The following is a 22,866-nucleotide window of genomic DNA, read 5'->3' on the forward strand; positions in this document are numbered from 1 at the left end:
TTTCTAGATGGTCCAGTCTTCAAAGCCCATGCTTAAGGGGGTTCACTGAATATGCAGCATCAATGGCTTCCCCAATGTTCTTTATGCACTGATTCTCTTAGCTTATTTAAAAATCCAGCCCTATTTCCACGTTTATGTGTTTCCAATCAGCTCTCATTGCCAGGACATAGGATGGGTCCTTTTGAACACCCAAAATTAAGGGTTAAGATAAAATTTTGATTTGTTTAAAATAGTGATTTAAAAAGTTGGTTTTTTTTTTTAGTGCAGACTTTTTTTTTTTTTGTCAAAAATGAAAGTTGGTTAAATAGAAGGCAATTATATACTGCCTTTCTGCAGGCATCACAAATCATGAACTAGCTCAAAGAACAGTTTAGAAGGGAGAGCCAAGCAGGAAGGGCAGCACAACACAGTGGTTTTAAGTGTGGACTCTGAAATCAGAATACCTGGGCTTGAGTTATGACTTCTGAGTTATGAACTTTTGAGTTATGACTTTTGAGTTATGAATTAAAACTAAGTAGCTCTTTTGTTTGTTAGATATTTTGGCTTTCTTTTAGGTATAAAACAAAGAAGTTAAAAACACCTTTTTGTTTTGTTTTGAGGATAGAAAAATGTGTGCTTCAAAACAGCTCTCCTGCTTTAAAATATTGATATCAGCCTTTGTATGAAGATGCTGTCTTAGTCAGTGAAAAGAGTCCAAGAGGGTGTGGTGACATGGGATGCATCAATGTGGTGAAGGTATAAGTCATGACGGGTTTGCAGTCTATTGTCAACAAAGTTATGAAACTCCTCGTGGAGTGAAAGAGGTATAGTCCTTCAGGAAACTGGAGAAGATTCCATATAACCGTCTCAGGGATTACCTGAGATCTCTCACAAATCCAGATTTGCATGAATAAGTGTTGGACAGTAACTGAGTGAATTCCTAGAGAAATCTGTGATTTTTAGTCCCATCAACTCAGAAAAACATTATTTCCCTGTGGCAGAAAAGTATTAGAACCTCTCTAATCCATTTAAAGCACAAGTTATCATTATAATGAACTCTAATTTACCAATTTTTAATTTAATGCCTTTTTGTGTGTCCTGCCTGAAAAACCTTTGCATAACGAAAATCAGTTATCTTCTGTTCCTTCTAGAACTTTATAGTTTCTACTTTTACATGTATGTCCATGACCTATTTCAAGTTGATTTTTGTATATGGTGTGAACTATGGAATAAAGTTCTTCTTGTTGTTGTTGTTTGCATATGGATTTCCAATTATTCCAGTTATTTTGTTGAAAAGACTACCATTTGTCCATTGAGTTACCTTGACGACTTTGTTGAAAATCTGTTGCCCATATATGCATGGTTTGGTTTCTAGACTCTCTATCTTGTTCCATTGACATATCTATTCCTATACCAATACCACAGGCTTGATTATTCTAACTTCATAAGCCTTGAAATAAGGTAATATGAATCTTCCTCTTTTTTTCCCTAAAGGTTTTCTGTTTATTCTAGGTCTTTTGCATTTCCATATACATTTTTGAGTCAGCTTGTCAATTTCTACAAAAATTCATCCTGGAATTCTTTGTGGGTGATAAGATTGAATACACACATCAATTTGAGGGGAATTAATGTTTTAACACTGAGTCTTTCCATCCATAAACACAGTGTCTCTTTCCATTTACTTATATATTTTGTAAGAGCCACTTTTTAACAAGTTTTTTTTTTTTAATTAATTCCAGTTAGTTAACATACAGTGTAACATTAGTTTCAGGTGTACAATATAGTGATTGGGCATTACCATACATCACTTGGTGCTCATCACAAGTTCACTCCTTAATCTCCATCACCTGTTTCACCCATTTCCACCCCCCACCCACTTTGGGTTTGTTTTTTCATTTGTTCTCTATAGTTAGGAGTCTGTTATTTAGTTTGCCTCTTTCTTATCTTCATCCTTTGCTCATTTCTTAAATTCCCCACAAAGGCCACTTACTAGGTCTATTAGGTTTTCTGTAGTTTTTGAGATCTTATGTGTAGAAGACCGTGTTGTCTGCAAATAGAGACAATTCGATTTCTTCCTTTCCCAAATGCATGCACTACTCCCCCCCGCCCACTTCCTTTTTTGTTTTCCCTACTGCAGTAGCTAAGATCACCAGCACGGAGTTCACTAGGAAGAACAAAGCATACAGCTTTGACTTTTGGAAAAAAGAAAAAAATGCTTGGGGGCATTTAGTCTTTCACCATTAAATATGATGACTAGATTTTTTTTTTACAGATGCCTTGTAGCAATAGGAGGAAGCTGTCCTTTATTTATAGTTTGCTGAGTTTTTATTCTAAGTAGATATAGAATTTTGTCAAATAATTTTCCTGGATCTATTGAAATGATCATATAGTTATTTATTTATTCATTTATTTAGGCTATTGACATGATGAAGTACACCAATTGGTTTCTGAAGCGATGCTGTTTCCTTTCATGACCTGAGCCAAAGGCAGAGGGGCACCCATAAAATAGGAAGGACAAAACAACATTGTTGCCCCTCCCCCTCTATTTTTATCTTCTTTTTTTCACTTCCTTTTTTACTTTCTTGGAGTTTAGTTCACAATATTTTTATTCTAACCTATTGAGTGGGATGCTTAGATATTTTCAGGCTTTCTTCTTGCCTGATCTACACTTATTGTAATACATTTCCTTCTATCACTGGTTTGGGTGGAACTGATTTTGTGAATAGTATGCAGTAATTTAAGTTTTCATTTTTTGTTTTACCTGTATGAATAACTTAACCAGAAACATTTATTGAAGTACCGCTTTTCTCCTAATATTCTACATTGCCACCTTTGTCATAACTCAAGATCTACAGGTAACTGTCTGTTTCTAGATTCTTACCATTGGTCTATTTGACTACCCATGAGCAATATCACATTGTCTTAATTATTATTAGTTTATGGGAAGTCTTATTCTGGTAAATTCTCCAAATTTGCTCTTCAAAAGTATCTTGGCTGTTCTGGCCTTTTAGCATCTCCATATGTGATTTTAAAATTAAATTGTAAAACCTCCCCAAAAAGAGGTTTTGATATGAAATGCACTGAATATTGTGGGAAATTGATCTTTATTGAGGAATGCCAAAGCATACGAATAATCACATGTGCTACATCCAGTGCCATGGGCAACCAATAGGAAGAGGTACCATTAAAATTATGAAGAATAGACTATCAGAATAAGCCTGATACAGAATTTTAACTACTGGTAAAAATGGAATATCTGCCATTTACTAACAGTAGGATGATTCATAACAAGTGTAGCTTTAATTCCATATAATAGAGCTAAAAATTCACACAGAAATTTGTAGCCAGTTGATGGTTACCTGCATGCTATATGGTATATATTGCTGCTCAATAATAAAATAAGCTAACTCTGTATTTATGATAGGCTTATTCCTTTGGATTTTAATTCTTTTCCTTGACTCCCCAATGTATAAATCACTTTGAGGGGAAATAGGCATCTTTAATATTGAGTCTTTCAGCCTTGATGAATCTCTCAATTGATTTAAGCCTTAATTTATTCAGTAATATTTTATAATTTGTATATAGTGGTCCTAGATCCTACACTATGTGATTAGATTTATTTCAGGTGTTTCATATTTTTGATGCTAGTGTAAAATTATCTTTAAATTTTCAGTCTGCTGCTAGTATGTAGAATTAGTTTATTTTTCAGTATTAAAACTGTATAAAGCAACTAAACTCCTTTATCTCTAATACTTAATCAATATATTCTTGCTTTTCTTAGAATTCCATAACCTACAATGTCCATAGTACTGTTTCCTTTCTAATCCTTATGCCCATTTTCCTATTCTTGCTTCATTGCACTGATCAGCTCCTTTAATAAAATGCTCAAAAAAGAAGTGAAGTATTAAATCAGTAGGTGCTAAGTCTAAACTGGGATACTTATAGAAGCTCAGCATCAGATCAAGGTTGCCTGGAGGTTTGTGACAGTGGAAAACCAAATGGGAGGCCTGTAAAGTAGGAATTATGAATCTTTGTTATATCTACATTAGTTCCATAGCTGTCACTACATAGAACTCACTCTTCCCTAAATTTCTGTGTTCACACAATTATCTTTTTTTTTCCCCTTTTCCTTTCTTTGTCCTTCTCATGCATTCATCAGGATCAGTAGGGACATCTTCCATGAGAAAACCTCAGAGTAGCTCAACCTAAAAGATGTACACCTAGGCCTCCTTTCCCAAGTTTGAATGGTCAATTTACATCTGACATCAGTGTTCTCAGCTCACTGTTCATAATGAAACCAAGAATTTGTCCACACAGACTAAGGATTTCCCACATCCCTATTAGGCGTGCCCTCTCCCCTGCAGAGGTTCTCACCCAGAGGATCCCCATCTTTTCACCAGAGACAGGTCAGCCATTCAGGAAGAGGATCCGGTGGGCAGGAAATGTGAAGGAACCAAGTGGGAACTATAGGAAGAACTATGTGAACACAAGTATACAGATTCGCCCTCATTCTTGCCAAGTATTGCTCTTCTGTAGACACCTCCAACAAGGGTCCTCATCTAAAGCTGCTCATGGAGCAACAGGCAGAAGCACGGGAGGAGAGCAGGAGATATTTCAGCAATACCAAGTTCTCAAACCTGTGGCAGGCATAATTTCTCATCCCAGGAGTTTTGCTCTGCAAGTGTCCTTTGTTCCCAGGGAAAACAGTTAGGGCTATAGGGTGGGAGTCAGAAAAGAACTGAAGAAACATTAGACAGACTCTATCTGTGTAATGACCACAGTTTATATAAATGTATGTAAAAAATAATAAAAGTATAATAAAATGTCACTTTAACATGCCAAAAATCAAGGCCACCAGGGTCAAAGACAGTCAAATGAACAGTCATGGGAATGGGATATCAAAAGCAGAGTATCTGAAATGCAAAGAAGTTTAGATGCAGCTTTTACACATTAGTCTTAGCATCCAGTTGCAGGATAGAAAGTTAAAAAGAACCAATATTAACTGAAAACGTGCTCTATATTATACTTTTTTTTTTTAATGATAAGAAAAAATATTCAGATGGGCGAAATAGGCTTGCTTGAAGTCACACAATCTGTGAACAGTTGAGCCAGGAGTAAAACACAAGGCCATCTGGCTCAGTACCTAACCGTTTCCACAATATCAAACTCTCAGGGAAGAAGAATAAAATGGAGACCTGGTCAAGGTGCATCAATTTCAAGGTACAGGATTCTTCTAGAGAGACAGGTCAACTTATATGCTTGAAATGGGAAAATGCATAAACATCACCTGCATTGAATCTGACTCACCCATATTTCCATCTTTGTACAAGAATTTTACATATATCTTTAGGGGTCATACTAAGCCCTCCATATGATGTAGTTTCTAGGAATGGATTTTTTTTTTTTTTTCCTCAAGCTTTCTTCATGTCCTTTGTTGGGACTTACTGTATGACCAAAATTATGCCAAGCTAATATTAGCAACTTCACAATGTCTGGTTATTGTTAATGTGGTATAATAAAGAATATGTCACTTGTCAATAGTCTATATACATAACTTGTTCTACAGACCATGACTTTAAAAATTTTTACATACCATGTTGAAAATGTTCTTCATTTAAGATTATTTTCCATCATCTTTGCTGAGCTAGGTATCATCTCACTATAGACATGAATTCTCTTTTAAATTTTATCTATAAAGATGTCCCATAAGTATCAATCAGGTTCCTAGTATTTATTAAGGCTTGAGCTAATACTGAGAAGGCTTTTCTGTGTTCAGTTCATTATGATTTTACCACCGTTATGAATTCTCTGGTGTACAGTGAGTTGTGACTTCTGGATGAACGCTTTCCCACATACAGTGCACCGATAGGGTCTTTCCCCGGTATGAATTCTCCGATGTAAAACAAGGTCTGACTTCTGGGAAAAGGCCTTTCCACACTCAGCACACACGTAAGGTTTCTCTCCTGTATGAATGCGCTGATGCCCTGGGAGGTGGGACTTCTGAGAGAAGGCTTTCCCACATTCACTGCATATATAAGGTTTTTCTCCTGTGTGAATTCTCTGATGTCCAATGAGATGTGATTTCTGACAGAAGGCTTTTCCGCATTCACTACATTTATAGGGTTTCTCTCCAGTATGTGTTCTCTGATGTATGATGAGCTGTGACTTCCGGGAGAAGGTCTTTCCACATTCAGTACATTCATAAGGTTTCTCCCCAGTATGAATTAACTGATGTGTAATGAGTTCTGTCTTCCTGCTGAAGGCTTCCTCACATTGAGCACATTTGTAGGGTTTCTCCCCAGTGTGAATTCTTTTATGTATAATGAGGTGGGACTTCTCACAGAAGGCTTTCCCACATTCAGTACATTCATATGGCTTCTCTCCAGTATGAGCTCTATGATGTATAATCAGCTGTGACTTCTGGGAGAAGGCCTTCCCACACTCTCTACATTCGTAAGGTTTCTCTCCAGTGTGAATTCTCTGATGTATAATGAGGGGGGATTTCTGGGAGAAGGCTTTCCCACATTCACTACATTGATATGGTTTTTCCCCGGTGTGAACTCTCTGATGTATAATGAGGGATGATTTTTGAGAGAAAGCTTTTCCACATTCAGAACATTCATAAGGTTTCTCCCCAGTATGAGTTCTCTGATGTACAATGAGATGAAACTTCTCACTGAAGGCTTTCCCACATGCACCACAATCATACGGTTTCTTTCCAGTATGAATTCGTTGATGTACAATGAGCTGTGACTTCTTAGCAAAGGCTTTTCCACAGGTAATACATACACAGGTTTTCTCCTTAGTTTCAACATTGTGATATTGAATAAGGGATTGTTTACTATTAAAAATGTTTCCACACTGATTATTATTACAGGGCATTACTCCATTGTGAATTATTTCAAGATTAGAATCAGATGCACCATGGCTAGATGATTTTCCACATCCAAAGCTCTCATCAGGGTTTTTTCTTGAATTGCTCTTATTACAGCTGTGTAGGTCAACATTGTATTTCAAGTTCTTTTTAAATACATCATAGTTATGGGATCTTTGCCTTAAAGTATCTGGCTCTATGCACTCGTGAAATATTTTTCCCAGTGGATTATATTTATGGCCTGACTCCACAGTGACGGTTTTGTTGTTGATGACTGCTACTTGCCTGAAAAGTCTGTCTTGGTTTTCCTGACATCTTTGCAGCTGGCCACCATCTTGACTGACTTTTAAGATGGAGTAAAATGAACCATCCTTTGTGACTCCTTTCAGGATATTATTACGGAAGGAAACAGACCCCAAAATACATGATTTGGTGTTGTCAAGGTTACTTTTCCTGTCTAAAAAAAAAAAAAGAAAGAAAGAAAGAAATAAAACAACTGTAAAGAACAATGAACAGAATGCAGAAGAACAGAACAAATGACTAATTCAATGTAGCTGATGAACTCAGAACACAGGGATGGGGACAGGCCATCTCGTAGGACAGTACAGCATAGAGTACTATCAAATGAATGGATGGAAATGGATGTTAAAGAGAAAAAGACTCATGGGAAAATTAGAACTGAAGGACACAGAAAAGAATCTGTGTTACCACTCTAGTCTGGATTATTCTTTTAGAATCTTTCCATTTTCTTTGCTTTCTAAATGGAAACCTTTTTCACCTTTTGAATTCATTTTTCTTATAAACCATTGTTATATATATATATTTAAATACTTTTATCCTGCCACCACTCTCCACAGAAACAAGGTCCCTCTGTACTCAAAATACTTAAACTCTCCTCAGTCTAGTTTCCTAATTAAAAACTAATACAAGCAACAGAAAAATCCAAGATCCTGCTAAGGATTCAGAATCAGATTCACACTTAGAACCCAAGATTATATTCCACAACTTGTCATAAATACCTTCTATATGAACCAAGGGAAACTAGCAAAGTTCTCTCAGAAAAGCCTTAATTCTCTAACTTCAGGTTTTGTTCAGATATGCTCTCCCCACCACAATCTGCCTTTAACCTCCTCCTTCAGCATCATCGACACTTTATATACTTTCAAAGCAGCTACAGCTGCATGCTCTGGAAAATGCCTTCTCAAATTATTGTATCTTTAGATTCTCATTTTCTCTAATTTTTAAAACAGCAACTATATTTGACATATAATGGTGTAGAGCCCCATACCTGAAGGTCTTACTATCTAAAATGCGACCTATGTTCTTGGGAGGAATTTGCCTTTCTATTGCCTCTCATAAAAGGTGTTAAAGATAGACATATATGCAGAGAGAAAGATCAATAAGAAATAGCTGCCCCTTATAAAAGCTCACAATTATTTAATTATTTGTTTAATGCCTACTAAATTCTCAGCACAGGGACAAAGAATAGAGATTTCAGTAGGAACAGAATGTAAACCTCAGGCATCAATCAATTAAGAAAACAAGACAAACTGATACTTCACTTCCCTTGTCTCCCATCTGCCTGATTTTCATCCAGATAGATCCAGTCTGGCATGTCTCTCTTTATGATCCATGGATCTTCTCCTTGTTCCAACTTAGAGATGACATCTGGTTTGGAAACTGGATATCCTATTAAATGGAAATCACAGAGGAACTGGGAAAAAGTGGAGGTGTAGTTTCAGGAAGGCTACAAGGAAGCAATCCAGGGGGCCCTTAGCAAAAACAGTGACCTCCGTATGGGAAGGTCTGAAGATCATTAAAGTCATTATATATGTCAGGAACTACAAACCACAGCACCTGATGAGGAAAGGCACTTGGATGGGCAAGTCTGAGTCAGGCAGGGAAGCCATCCTTACCCATTGAGACCAGGTGACTGAAGTTCTCCAGCATCACATCCCTGTACAGGGTCCTCTGAGCGGGGTCCAGTTGCTGCCACTCCTCTTGGGTAAAATCCACAGCCACATCCTTGAATGATACTAAGGCCTGTAATAGTATATTCCTATTCAATCTGAAGTGATCATTCTCATCATTTCTACTGCAGTATATAAAACTAAACTATACCTAGTTTTGCATCACCGTATTTGGGAGGAATAAAACAAAATCCTGGTTTTACAAGAAGAGCCAGATACAGATCAGGAAACAGAAGATGCTTACTTGATGCAAATGGTAACTTAATAAATGATAAGGGCAGCATGCAAATAACTGAGAGGAAGACAGATTATTCAAAGAATAATACTGAAACAACCGGATAGTCAACAGAAGAATTAATGTTGAATCCATATGTTAAAGGTAGAATTGTAATTCACATATTAAAGTGCTAACCACCAGTTTCTCAGAATGTGACCTTATTTGGAAATGGCCATTGCAGATGTCATTCTATGAGGTATAATCTCATGAGTCTACAATCCACATGACTGATGTATCAAAAGGACAGATTTGAACAGACAGACACACGTAGAAGAAAGATGATATGAAGAGACACAAGATGGTCATCTACAAGCCAAGGAGAGAGGCCTAGAATTGACTGTTCCCTCACAGCCTTCAGAAGGAATCAACCCTGCTGACAACTTGAGTTTTGACTTCTAGCTTCCAGAACTATGAGACAATAAGTTTCTGTTGTTTAGTCCACCAAGTTTGTGGTACTTTGCCACAGTAACCCTGGCAAACAAATACACCATATCTTACGTCTTGGATAACAGAAAACACAGATTCTGGATGAGCAAAAATTTAAACTCTAAAAAGACAGCCAAGAGCATTAAAGTAACAAAACAAAATATGGGAAGACTTTTAGTAATAATTATAGAGCAGAGAAAGCAAAACATTAAAAAAATAATTATAGAGCATAGAAAGTAAAACATTAAAGGTAAAACACACATATGGAGAATCACAGAATGTCAGAGTTCTGCAAATTCATAATCTAATCCCCTCATTTTATAGGAAAATAATCATAGCTTCTCCTCAATGAACAGTTTCCTTATATATGCAATACTTAATAACATAATGAAGTACATCAATTACAACAGCAATACTGAAAACAGATATAATGAGAAATATGCAGAAAAAATGATGAAAAAAAAGTAACAGATTATTGATGTGACATTAAAATAAGAGATGTGGGTAAGTGTAGTCATAAGGTATTTCTGGAGGGGAAAGTGACTATTTTAATTATGTCACCATCATGTTCACAACAACTGTCATCTAATAGCAGAACCTGAGTGATCTCTATTATTTTAAACTGTTTTTCAGCTTTTCCCCCTAAAAATTTCATTATTATCAAATGTTGCTTTCAGAAAAAGAAAAATTAAACACTGTTTCAAATAGCCACATTGCCCTGCTTAAAAGCATCCTTAGGTTCCAACCTGTATACACAATCAGTCTCGCCTCAGCCATCTCAACCTTAAAGGACCTCTGATCCCACACCAAGTCCCACAGTCACACCATCAAGCTGCCAGGAACTTAGTTTGTCCTTTAAACAGCCTTCTTAATTTTCTTATTTTACATATATAAGAAAAACTGCAGATTAGTGGTTAAGTACTTGGCAGAGACTATATACACTGAATGTATGATTAACTCGCAGATTTAAAAGCAGGTGTTCTGAATCGAGAGCTTGAGTTCTTGACCACGCACTCCACACTGCCTCCTTGATACTGTAAATAAGATCTTTTGTATCTTACTGTTTTAATAACACCCTTGGGCAAACTCCCATGAAACACCCTATTTTTCAGTTTTCCTCAAATTCTCAGCCTTCCTAAAACCACTCTACTTTTTCTACTTTCGCAAATGTTTCTCATCCTTATCCTACTTCCCTCATGATCCAAAGTTCAATAATCTTCGATGCCTATTTTCTACTTCCTTGGAAAGCTGGATGCTCCCCAGCTCTGCCTTAGCAGTTCCTGGCTCCCATGTCTATTACAGAACTTTTATTTGTCAAGACTGGTTTCCATATCTATTTACCCAAGTTTCCTCTGCATTCCTCCAGGAAAAAACCATACCTAAATCTTCTTGAGATACTCCACAGCCAGCCAGTGCATATGGCATACATTAGGTACTCAACAATGTGTTTGCTAAAAGGAATGAATGACGATTATAGAGAATAAAAGGAAGTTCATGTTTAGTTAAAAATACTTCTGTGCATTAATCAGTTAGAGTCTTTTGATCTGAAGAACAGTGACATGAGGGAAAAAAATACATGTGGAATGTAGAGCACATCCATTCTGACAGGAAGATTAATAAATGTAATTCTAATGTTCAGATTTTGCTTTATTAATTTTACTCAAATGCTTTGGGGTACCTGGGTGGCTCAGTCAGTTAAGTGTCTGCCTTTGGCTCAGGTCATAATCTCAGGGTCCTGGGATCAAGCCCTGTGTGGGGCTCTCCTGCTCCCTCTCCCTTTGCTCCTCCCCCCAACACTTGTGCATGCTCTCTCTCCCAAATAAATAAAGTCTTTAAAAAATTACACTCAAATGCGTCAATAAACTAAGTATGTATAAATTTTGTTAATTGTGAGAAAAATAATCAGTGGAAAATTGTACTTTTATCATCTGTAAACACCTTTTTGTGGCTTGGGTGACTGGGATAATGGAGTTGGAGGAGAGCAGGTGTTAGAAAGAGAAAGGAAGAATAGACATGTGTGCAATGACTTCACTTCTGGACACTCTGAAAAAAATAAATCCCTCTTCCTACAGGGAGAGGCATATAATCAGTTAATTAGCTCTGGAAGCTGGATGTATTAAGCTAATAACAAATCCATTTTCCTTATCTAAAGCTGCTCTAACAGAAATACAAGACTAATCAGATAGGTGATTTTAAACTTTCCAGTAGCCACAATCAAAAACCAATTTTCAAATATATATATGTATATCTCCCAATACATTCAAAATATCATTTTTAAGTGTAACCAATTTTTAAAAATTACTAGTGAGCTTTTGGGAACTAGATCTTTAAACTCAGTATGTATTTTACACTTATGGCACATCTCAATTCAGACTAGCCAATTTAAAGTGTTTAGTGACATGTGGCTGGTGGCTCTATGCTGGACAGCACAATTGGAAGCTACTGACATCCAAAAGAAAACAATCCTATCTTTTTGCAATAGAACTCACTTGTTAAGCTTTACTGTAAAATATACATGAGATTTCTAGATTTGACAATAACAGTGATGATGACACAATACTAAAAATAACAACAACTAACACTTAATGTGGAACAAACCCTCCCCAGATACACTTCCAGGCATGGTTTGATTTGCTTAACTCTCACAACAACCCTATAAGGATTCCAATCTCCATTTTAAAGAGAAAAAGCAGTCCCAGTTCAACCAGGCTGCAAAGAAATATTATGCATCTGCCAAGATAATAAGGAAATTTGGGTACTGTCATGGGAAGATATTAAAAAACCTTTACACGAGACAGTAAAGTTAAAAAACCAGTTGCAGCATGGAATGTTTACTGTAACATTATTTTCCAAAGGAAAAACACAATAAAGAGACACTTGGATATTTGTACTTTCATACATACACACTGATCACAGTTACACTCATACTGAAAATATCTGGAAGATTACAAACAAATGGTGAACACTGATAATCCCAGGGGGATGAGAGTTTAAGTTAAAAAATCAGTTTTTAAATTTTTATCATTTATATAGTTTAAAATTTATATACTGTGTATATAGCCAATGTTGGCAAGGAGAAAAAGTAAGACAAGCTACTAAAAATGGAAGCGCAGAGAAGGAACTGGTTTTGAGTTGGACAGTGATGCTACATAATCTGAAGTCACAGCAAAGGGTATGAGCACCAGGGGCCCATGCTCTACAAAGCTTTGCCAGATAATTATAATTTTAAGAACTGCCCTTTGGGAGGGGAAAATATATTTTGGAAGACCATTCAAAATGTACCCATTCTGTGTTATTTAGACAATAGGACAATAGGAAGCCTCTGTAATCAATGCGGTCCTCTAAACCAGAAATCTAACAAATTTTTTCCATAAAGTTTGTATTTTCAGCATTGCAGGCCATACGGTCTCTGTTGTACTTACCCACGATGGCACCGTGGCAAGGCAACAGCCATAGACAATAATACGTGAACAAAGGTTATGGCTGTGCTGCCAGTGAAACTGTTCATAAAAATAGAGAACTGGATTTGGCCTATAGGCCAGAGTCTGATGAGCCCAGCTCTGAAGATTAAGGCTCAAGGCATTTGGCTATGGCATTATGATACCTTCCTTCTAAAAGAGATCATTTGATGATACAGCTGTAAGAAAGCTACTGTTGCATTTACCCCAGGAGTGTTGGTGAGAACACTGTGTACTCCATCACCTAGTGAAAGACCCAGAATGGAAATCTGTTTTAGTCTTACGCAGCAAGAAATAAAATGGAGAGAAATGTATCTGTTTTCTCTTTAGAAGACTGCAAATCATGACACTGATGATGTCTGCAAGATCAGAAAACTTGGTACATCCATTTTTAAAAATGTTTTCAGGCCAGGTTATCCAAATGTTACCTAGAAACCCTTTCTAGGTCTTAATCTTTATTTTGGCTACCTTTTCCCTACTCCAAATTTTAGCTGTCTGTACTTTCCCATTTGACTGGGCAGAAAATGAAAGAGGAAAATTTAAAAATTAAAGATAAAAGCAACTCACCTGGGACTTCATTTTCTGCTCTCTTCTAAAAGGGCAGATGCCTGAAAGAGCAAAACTGGTGATGAAAAGGACATTTTCACAGACTAGACTTGGTCCGCAGCTTCCTCATTCACCAATCCAGAAACATTCACCGCTAGACATCAGGTGGATGATGGACAACAAGGCACAAGGTTGTTTGGTCCTTGTAGAAGGCTCAGGAAGCACTAGGTGAAGGAGTCCACTTATGACTACACTATAATAAACAGAACTTGATCAAGATGATTTAATTGTATACATATGTTTCATATTGACTCACTAACAGCTTATTATTCCCCTATGAACCAGTAATTCTATTGATAGAATAGTTTTATAAGGCAATAAACATGAATAGATTTACAGTAAGATTAACAGCAGATGGACTTCCTTGGCAATAAGAACGGCCATGACCAAACGGAAACCTGAGAAATGTATTCCCTTATTCCCTGGAAAGAATCAACACTTGAATTCCAATAATCTACCAAGAGGTCTTTCATATTTTCCCTCAACTCAGCACAAATTCTCCTGCCAATCGATATTCATGGACCAAAATATTAATGTTAAGATGTTTTCTGTTTAAACTGTAATTGCAGGCTTTCGACAGTGCAGTCATCTGCGTATAAAAATGGTGATAGGTTGGAACCACTTATACAAGAGAATATACTGCAATGCAGGATGGTATATACCTGGTCGATTTTTCTCAGCCCCAGGAGGAGTCATGCAGACAAGACTGAACTGGTTCAGAGGCACTGAATGCTCCCATGACAGGGAGTCTGTTTTATGTGCTGTTTTCCAGGCGCTGTCAAAACTGATCTGAAAGGAAACAACCAAAATAGCGATGCTCATGTCTGGGTACCCGGCAGGTGTTCATTTAAGTGTTTCTTGAATAAAATATAAAATGACTTCAACAAGCTTAAGAAAAGGCCGAAAGTCACACTTTTGGTAATAATGCATCCTTTTTTATTTGTTCGGTCTTATTTCAAAATGATCATGGGGGGGGGGGGAGGCACCAGGCTCAGGGTGCAATGGTGAACCGAGAAGGGGTCTGACGTTTAAGAAATCAAGGGATGCCTAAAATGGCAATTTTAACTGTATGTAAAAGTCTTTCCCAGTAAATTGGGGCTGATCATCGTGACTAATCGCATTATTGCTCCGTCCAAATTTCCGAATCCTAGGGCCTAGCAATGACACACCCACAGAATTCCCCCATGACCACCACATCACGGACCACGAAAGGGATATCCCGGTCATTTAGTCCAAGCCTCCTCCCCACTCACTGATTCTCCAGAGTCCCCTAAATCACTGACCCCAGTCAGTCCCCTTACACGCCATTTCTGATCCCACAGACAACCCCATCACTGACACATCATTGCCCAATTACTAATCTCATCCCTCACTCCAACTCTGACTCCCCAAAACACCCGACACCGATGGCACAAACCTCCCCACAACGTCCCCACCCCTGACTTCATAAACCTCCACTGACCCTCGCGAACCCCTCCCCTCCTGTTACCAATTAAACGGACTCACCGCACGGGCCCGCCTTCTGCCTTGCGGCTCTGTTATCATGCCCCGAGCCGCCCACCACCGCTCTGGCAGGGACGGCTGTCACAGCCATACTGGCGAACTCTCCAGCTTCCTGTCTGGGAGAGTGCAGCGCGGGGCTCCCGAGCCTGCGCTGTTCCGTACCGGGCGGCTTTGCCCACTCGGCCGCCCCGGCCGCTTTGTTCAGGAGGTAAGATGGCGGCTCCCAGGCTGTACCTCGTGCTGGGAGCCGCCACCTTGAGAGTCCGGTCGGGTCCGTACGGCGGAAGAATTCGATTTATTCCTAACTTTGGACTGTGCCACGGCGACAGGGAGGGCAGGAGGCAGACGACGGAAGGGAGGATAATACAGACCAGTGAGGTGTATTATCTTAACCAGAGAGGATAATACAGACCTCTCTGAGGTGCAGACAGATTTTACAGGAGGATTGGGGAAGAAGTTTTGAGTGCTCCGACCTCTATTAAAAGATTGTATTTGGTGAAGGAGGAGGAATTGGGGATGTTAAAATACTCTCACGGACGACACTGAACGTGCTTGTAAATGGTACAGCCGCACCCCCGGAGGCTGTACTTGCTGAGAGGGGTGAACCGTGGACTGGTACAGTCCCCTCCGCAGAGATGCCCGGCGGAAAGGAGGAGCCGAAGTAGTGGAGGGGGTGGCTGGGGCAGGGGCGGAGGACGGGGATCAGTCGCAGAAACGAACTTTAAAAACGGTTGTAAGGAATCCTCTAGGGGACAGTACTCCTGGAGGAGGGAGGAAGAAAGGAAAACAGAGACAGGGAAGAGACTGAGGCCCCGAGCGATGGCACGGAGAAGCCGGAGGAAATCGGGGCCGCGATCGAGGGGCAAGGGGAGGCCCGTGTGGGCGGCGGTGGCAGCCTGGAAGGCAGCAGACGGGGCGCAGCGGAACCGAAGTGGGGCACTGAAGGTCACAACGCGGGAGACTCCGAGGCAGAGGGAGATGGAGACAGGCAAAGCGGAGACTGAAAAACAAGGGGAGAAAATGGAGAGGAAGCGAGCGAGGAGGCTAGATTTCAGGAAAACATCACGGGAAAAAATAACGAACCTACCGTAACGGTTAGGTCTTACGCCAGGCTTTTATATATTTATAAAATATAAATGAATGTGTGTGTGTGGGGGGGGGGTTCCTGTGTGTTAACATGTTTCATGGGCTTAAGTACATCCGATTTTGGCAGGCGAGAATTCTACCACTGAACCACCAATGCAATACATCCGATTTTGAATCATTGTTTTAAAAGGAGCCATTATTTTTGGCCTATGTAATTAAATGAGCAACAATTTCACATTGAGCACTTTAATTTTTCATGTCAAGTAAGAACAAATCTGGACTTAGGGAGTGATTTTATTCAGAAAGATGATTGGCGGGGCACCTGGGTGGCTCAGGTCTGATCTCAGGGTCCTGCATCAGGCTCCCTGCTGAGCGAGGACTCTGATTCTCCCTCTCCCTTTCCGTGCTCTCGCTCTCAAATAAATAAAATCTTAAAAAAAAAAAAAGAAAAAGAAAAAGTTTGCAATAGAGAGAAGACTTAAATCTGAGAAATCTGAAAGCATCTCAAAATCAAATTGACCCCGCCCCTGACTCGGTTTTTTTGGTTTTTTTCTTACATAGGGTTAAGACAGGTTAGTGGGAACATTGAAGAGGTACAAGTGTGCATGTGGCAAAAACAGGGCACTTTAAAATGTTTCTGGGGGTCCTCAGATTCTGAGAAAAAGCTGTTAAGGGAGGATGTTCTGCATATACATACTGCTTTGGTCTGTTTAAACTTAGGGAGGAGCCAAAGCTTAGATCCCCATGGGAAGAGAGAGGCCTAACCTGACTTGTCAAGACAAAGAAGAGGATAAGAAGTGGGCAGCTGATTCCCTTCAATTTAAACTTCCACAGCTACGTCAATATTTATCGCATGCCTGGGGCTTAAGACAGTGTAGCTCCTGTGTTAGGCACTAAGGGTGGAGTGATGATTAATTCAGAATCCTCAAGGAGTGATGCCAGTGGAAGCTGTAGATACTAGAAGGAGCCAAACTAGAGAGCCTTGTAGGAATTGTACAAACTGCTGTTCTCCAACCAAAGAGTGATGAGAAGCTGTCCTTAATGTATCTCATTAAACAAGAAACTGAAGGAGAAGGTTCCTTCATAATGAAATAAATACAAATTAAAGCTGCAGTAACATACTAGTTCTCATTTATTAGCTTGGTTTAAAAAAAAAAGTATTCTAATTCTGGAAATATATGGTGTTGATCAGGCCATGGGAATCAGGAATTCTCACATATTGGTAGGACAGAAAAACAATACAGCCCCTGTATAAGTGGTTTAGCAATAGCTAGCAAAAATACATGTATTAGTTGTCTGTTGCTGTGTGATCAATTACCTGAAACTTAGCAGTTTGCAACCATAAATGTTTGTTGTCACACATTTCTGTGACTCTGGGAACCGCTTAGTTGGATGGTTCAGATTTGGTCTCATGGGGTTGCACCAGGGCTGCAATTGTTTCAAGACTCAAATGGAGAAAGATATGCTTTCCAACTCAATCAAATGACTGATAAGTCTCAGAATATAATTTTCCCAGCTCAGTTCCTTACTGTGTGGACCTTTCTATAGGCTACTTGATTATCCTGACATGGTAGTGGTCTTCCCCCTCCTCATGCCTACCTCATAACGTGATAGCTGGCTTCTGCCAAGCCCAAGTGAATCAAAGGAGAGAGAAAAAGAGAGCATACATGGGCACATAAGAGAGAAGCCACAGTCTTTTTTTTTTTTTTTAAGATATTATTTATTTATTTGACAGGGAGATAAAGAGCACAAGTAGGCAGAGCAGCAGGCAGAGGGAGAGGGAGAAACAGGCTCTCTGCTGAGCAGGGAGCCCAATGTGGGACTTGATCCCAGGACTCTGGGACTAAGCCACCCAGTTGCCCAGAAGCCACAGTCTTTCTAAAACCTAAATTGGAAATGATACCTCCTTATTGCTTCTGTATTCTGTTTGCTAAAAGTGATTCAGTAAGGCCTGCCCACTGACAATCAAATGGGAATTGAGCCCCACCTCTTAAGGGGAGAATTGCCATGTTGTTGTCATAACTTTTACCCTTTGATTCAGAAACCCCACTTCCAAGAATATATTTCAAAGATGAATAAGCAAAAAAAAGGGACAAAAAAAGGTCAAAAGATTATTCATTACAATACTGTTTTTAATATTGTAAATACTAAAATAAGCTAAAAATACTATTTTTAGTATTGCAACGAGTAATCTTTTGGTCATGTTTTTAAAAGACAAACATCTACTAACAGAGGTCTGGTTGTATAAATTATGGTATACACATAAAACATATTATTCATCAGTAAGAGAAAAATCTCATAACTATATGGAGTGAAATTTAGGATATAATGTTATGGGGAAAAATAAAAATGGTTTATTACCACTTAGTTTTATAAAATACGAAAATGAATGAATATGTATACAGTCAAGTCCCATTATTCATTATAGCCATGTTCTATATAAGGTTGTTGCAAACAGAATTAGTGAATGCTGAAACATTGCTCCTAGGTGAAATATATAAATATATATTCACATACATATACATAAGACACGTACACACATAATACATATATATTATAGGGATTATAATCTTAAATTTTACAGGATGTACTACTTTTACAACAACCTTAAAATCAATTCATCCTGGGGGCGCCTGGGTGGCTCAGTGGATTAAAATCAATTCATCCTGGTAGATTCTACTTTCTTTATTTTACAAAAGAGAAAATTAAGTATTCCGAAGTATTAAGTTACTTACCTGAGGTCACTCCATTTACAGGTGCCAGAGTTGGATTTACCAGAGTGGCCCCAGCGCTGGAGTTTCTAACACTATACTACACTGCCCATGTTGTCTCCATCCTCTTGAAAGCTGGAACAAGAGGAAGAACATCCCCTCAGTTCAGCCTCACACAGAAATGTGTACATGAGGCAACTCAAATGTTTCACTGTTCTGTGCATTTCTGCTATGACTACAAAAGTACCACATTGGTCTGGGGGTTACAGGTCAATTTTAGAAATTAGGCAAATTTGAAGATATGGCAAAATGAAGTTCAACTGTATATATATTTACCTGAAAAATAAAAAGCAAATAATGGAAGAATAAATGATCAAAATAGTATCTGTAAAGAATGCTGTTACTTATCTACTAATATGTGAACTTACCTCAAAACCTAGTGGCTTAAAACAACACATTTTTTGTCTCTGTGTGTCGGGAATCTGGACATGGATTACCTGGGTCCTCTGCTTTTGGGGTCTCCCATAAATCTATCATCAAGGTATTGGCCTAGGCTGGGGTCTCATCTGAAGGATCAAATGAGGAAAGATCCACTTCCAAGCTCAATGACATGATTGTTGGCAGAATGCACTGTCTCAAGAATTGTTGAATGAAGGGCATTCACATCCTTGCTGGCTGTTGGATGGATACTTTGCCATGCGCGACTCTCTAACCTGTGACTTATATATCTAATGAGGCAGGAGAAAGAGTCTGTAAGCAAGATGGAAGTCACAGTCTTTTAAAACCTAATCACAGAAGTAACACTCACCTTATGTTGCCATATTCTGTTGGTTCAATGTTACTTATTCATATGGAGGGTATTGCAAAGGCTGTGAATATCAGGAGGTGGGAATCATTGCCCATAAAAGATACTGCCTACCACAGGAAAGAAGAAAATAAGATAGAGGGGACAGAGATAGTACATAGTATTCTTTGAATGTACATGTTCTGTTTATTTCACTTTAGAACCTCAAAAAATTACAACATTATGAAACAAAATTAGTTATAAAACAACCCCAAAGTTCTACTTCTGGCCAAAGTGAAGTCACAAGGCTTGGACTATACTTTTACCTGAAATTATGGAAAACCCAAATAAATGTATGAAACAATGGTTTGTAAGACATTGGACATCAGGCATTTAAGGACAGTGATCCTTAAAGATGGGAAACACATGAGGTAACCCCTTTTGATTGCTCAGTTTACTGCCTTGAGAAAATTTCTAAGACACAACACAGGGAAGGGGAGAACAGGCAAAGTTCCACAGACTCTCAGAGTTGAGGAGAAAGAACCAACAGTACAGACAGACCAAGGATGCTAGAGTCACAGAGTAGAAGACCAAAGAGGAGAAAGCTGTCCCCAAAAGAAAACTCCAAAGACTTCCAGAGGGTCTACTTCTCATCAGAATATTGGTCAATATATGTATATAGGGAAACCATCAAAGTTTGGGAAAATAAACACATGAAACAAAAGAGGAAACAGTAACTAGATCTCACAAAAAGCCAAGATCAATGTCTGTTTCTACCAGCCAGACTGGAAAACTTTGCTATTCATGGAGAATTGGGAAGAGCACTCAAAATGTTCTGCCTCAATACTGAAAGTAGTTAGCTCTACACTAAAATATTGCTCTGGTGCCACCTAACAAATCAGATTTGAAAGAATCAAACTGTTTCCAAGCAACAATCATAGAGAAAGGTTTACAAAAAATGGGAATAAAAAGTAGCACCCAACATGGTAAAATTCACAATGTCTTGTGTCAAAACAATGATTATCAGACATGTAGGGATGCCTAGGTGGCTCAGTCAGGTAAGCGTCTGCCTTCAGCTCAGGTCATGATCCCAGGGTCCTGGAATTGAGTCTCACATGGGACTCCCTGCTCAGTGGGGAGCCTGCTTCTCCCTCTGCCTTGCGGCTCCCCCTGCTTGTGCTCTCTCTGACTCTCTCCCTCTGACAAATAAATAAAACCTTAAAAAATAAATCAGACATGTATAGAAATTGGAAAGTAATACTCATAATTAGGACATGTATAGAAATTGGAAAGTAATACTCATAATTAGGAAAAATTCCAAGGAAAAGAGATCAGAAATGAAAAACATATTGCAAATATGTTAACAAGTTATTACAAGATCTTGCAGTCATTAAATGGATAATACTAAAATATTATTAACAACTTTAGCCTCATAAATCTGACCAGGTAGAAGAGATGGGCCATTTTCTCAGACACCAAAACTCAACCAAGGTGAAATAGATAATCTGCATAGTCCAAATTAAAACTGACTCTTAATTAAAGACCTTGCAAAAAGAAAAGACAGTTTCATTGGAGAAGTCATCTAAATTTAAACAGCATCAATTTTACATAAACTCTTCCACAAAACAGAAGGGAATACAAGCCAAATCATTTTATCAGGAAATTATTACCAAAACCATACCAAGAGAGAAAACTACAGACCAATGTATCTCATGAACTTAGGCACAAAAATCCTTAACAAAATATTAGCAAACCAAATACAACAATCCATTAAAAGAATTATGCACTATGACAAAGTGGAATGTATTCCAGGTATGCAAAGCTGGCTCAAATTTGAAAATTAACCAATCACTGTAACCCATTTATCAACAAAATACAAAGAAAAAGTATGTAATTATATCAATCAACACAGAAAAATCATTTGACAAAAATCCACGACCATTCATGATAAACACTCAGCAAACTAGTAAGAGAGGAGAATTTCTTCAATTTGATAAAGAGCATATACAAAAAAGAAGAAAAAAAACCCACAGCAAGTAATATTTAATGGTGAAAGACTGCACATTTCCCTTCTTAGATCAGGAACAAGGCAATAGTGTTTCATCACACTACCCTAGTTCAACATAGTATTAGAAATTCTTTTTTATTTTTTAAAGATTTTTATTTATTTATTTGACAGAGAGAGATCACAAGGAGGCAAAAAGGCAGGCAGAGAGAGAGGAAGGGAAGCAGGTTCCCTGTTGAGCAGAGAGCCCGATGCGGGGCTCGATCCCAGGACCCCGGGATCATGACCTGAGCTGAAGGCAGAGGCTTAACCCACTGAGCCACCCAGGCGCCCCTAGTACTGGAAATTCTACCCATTAAAATAACACAAGACAAAATTTGTAGTGATCAGAAAGAATAGAAATAAAACTGATGTGAGTGATGTTGGTCCTTTATAGAAAATCCAAAGGAATGTACCAAAATTAAGCCTAAAACTTAATATGTGAGTTCAGCAAAGTTATAGGATACAAGAACATCAGTGCATAAAAATCAATCACATTTTGGGGATGCGTGGGTGGCTCAGTCATTAAGTGCCTGCCTTCAGCTCAGGTCATGATCGCAGGGTCCTGGGATCAAGTCCCACACTGGGCTCCCTGCTCAGCAAGGAGCTGAACTCCCTCTCTAGCTGTCTCTGTCAAATAAATAAATTAAATCTTAAAAAAAATCAATCACATTTCTATTCGCTAACAATAAGCATATGGAAATAAAAACATAATATTTCGATCAGTACAAAGGGATCAAAATACTTGGTCTTGCACTTAACAAAACAAGTAAAGGATCTTTAGGAAGAAAATTACAAAATGTTGTTGAAAGAAATCAAATAAATGTAGAGATAAATTGTTTCCATTGAATCGAGGATTTATAAACTATAAAGAAGTTACTTCTTGGGGTGCCTGGGTGGCTCAGTGGGTTAAAGCCTCTGCCTTCAGCTCAGGTCATGATCCCAGGGTCCTGGGATCCAGCCCTGCATCAGGCTCTCTGCTCAGCCGGGACCCTGCTTCCTCCTCTTTCTCTGCCTGTTTCTCTGCCTACTTGTAATTTGTAATGTCATTTATTCAAATGAATAAATAAAATCTAAAAAAAAAAAAAAAAAAAGAACCCTTGTGAACAAATTCTAGCTGAAAAGAAAAAGCTTAAAACATAGTTACA

General features: G+C 38.5%; 1 protein-coding gene and 1 long non-coding RNA gene across 4 annotated transcripts; one reads left to right on the plus strand and one right to left on the minus strand.

The window, feature by feature from the left end:
* Positions 1-4,746: 4,746 nt before the first annotated feature.
* Positions 4,747-15,313, minus strand: LOC101676130 (zinc finger protein 300). Of its 3 annotated transcripts, XM_004737801.3 has the most exons (6): positions 15,097-15,313; positions 14,253-14,379; positions 13,552-13,592; positions 8,770-8,896; positions 8,420-8,542; positions 4,747-7,310 (listed from the first exon to the last, which is right to left on the minus strand). In XM_004737801.3, exons 1-6 carry the CDS (start codon positions 15,133-15,135, stop codon positions 5,752-5,754), a joined length of 2,016 nt encoding a protein of 671 aa, XP_004737858.1. In that variant the 5' UTR covers positions 15,136-15,313; the 3' UTR covers positions 4,747-5,751. The 3 variants fall into 3 exon arrangements, with proteins under 3 accessions (XP_004737858.1, XP_004737860.1, XP_012905696.1); XM_004737803.3 differs by lacking the exon at positions 15,097-15,313 and having other exon boundaries at positions 13,552-13,783; positions 14,253-14,363; XM_013050242.2 differs by lacking the exon at positions 15,097-15,313 and having other exon boundaries at positions 13,552-13,754; positions 14,253-14,352.
* A 1-nt stretch (position 15,314) lies between these two features.
* On the plus strand, positions 15,315-19,274 carry LOC123391935. Its single transcript, XR_006606621.1, has 2 exons — positions 15,315-16,187; positions 18,936-19,274. It is a non-coding gene; the product is annotated as an uncharacterized LOC123391935 (long non-coding RNA).
* The last annotated feature ends 3,592 nt before the right edge of the window (positions 19,275-22,866 follow it).

The sequence above is a fragment of the Mustela putorius genome, unplaced genomic scaffold, assembly GCF_011764305.1.
Source record: "Mustela putorius furo isolate JIRA1106 unplaced genomic scaffold, ASM1176430v1.1 tig00000407_pilon_pilon_pilon, whole genome shotgun sequence".
Lineage (NCBI taxonomy): Eukaryota > Metazoa > Chordata > Mammalia > Carnivora > Mustelidae > Mustela > Mustela putorius.

What these genes read in the sequence shown, in the direction of transcription:
- LOC101676130 (XM_004737801.3), bottom strand. Translation starts at nt 15,135, where the DNA reads ATGATAACAGAGCCGCAAGGCAGAAGGCGGGCCCGTGCG. An exon ending in GCAGAAGGCGGGCCCGTGCG is followed by an intron (nt 14,380 to 15,096) that starts GTGAGTCCGTTT and finishes GTTTCCTTTCAG; the next exon opens with ATCAGTTTTGACAGCGCCTG. An exon ending in AGCAGAAAATGAAGTCCCAG is followed by an intron (nt 8,897 to 13,551) that starts GTGAGTTGCTTT and finishes ATACTATTACAG; the next exon opens with GCCTTAGTATCATTCAAGGA.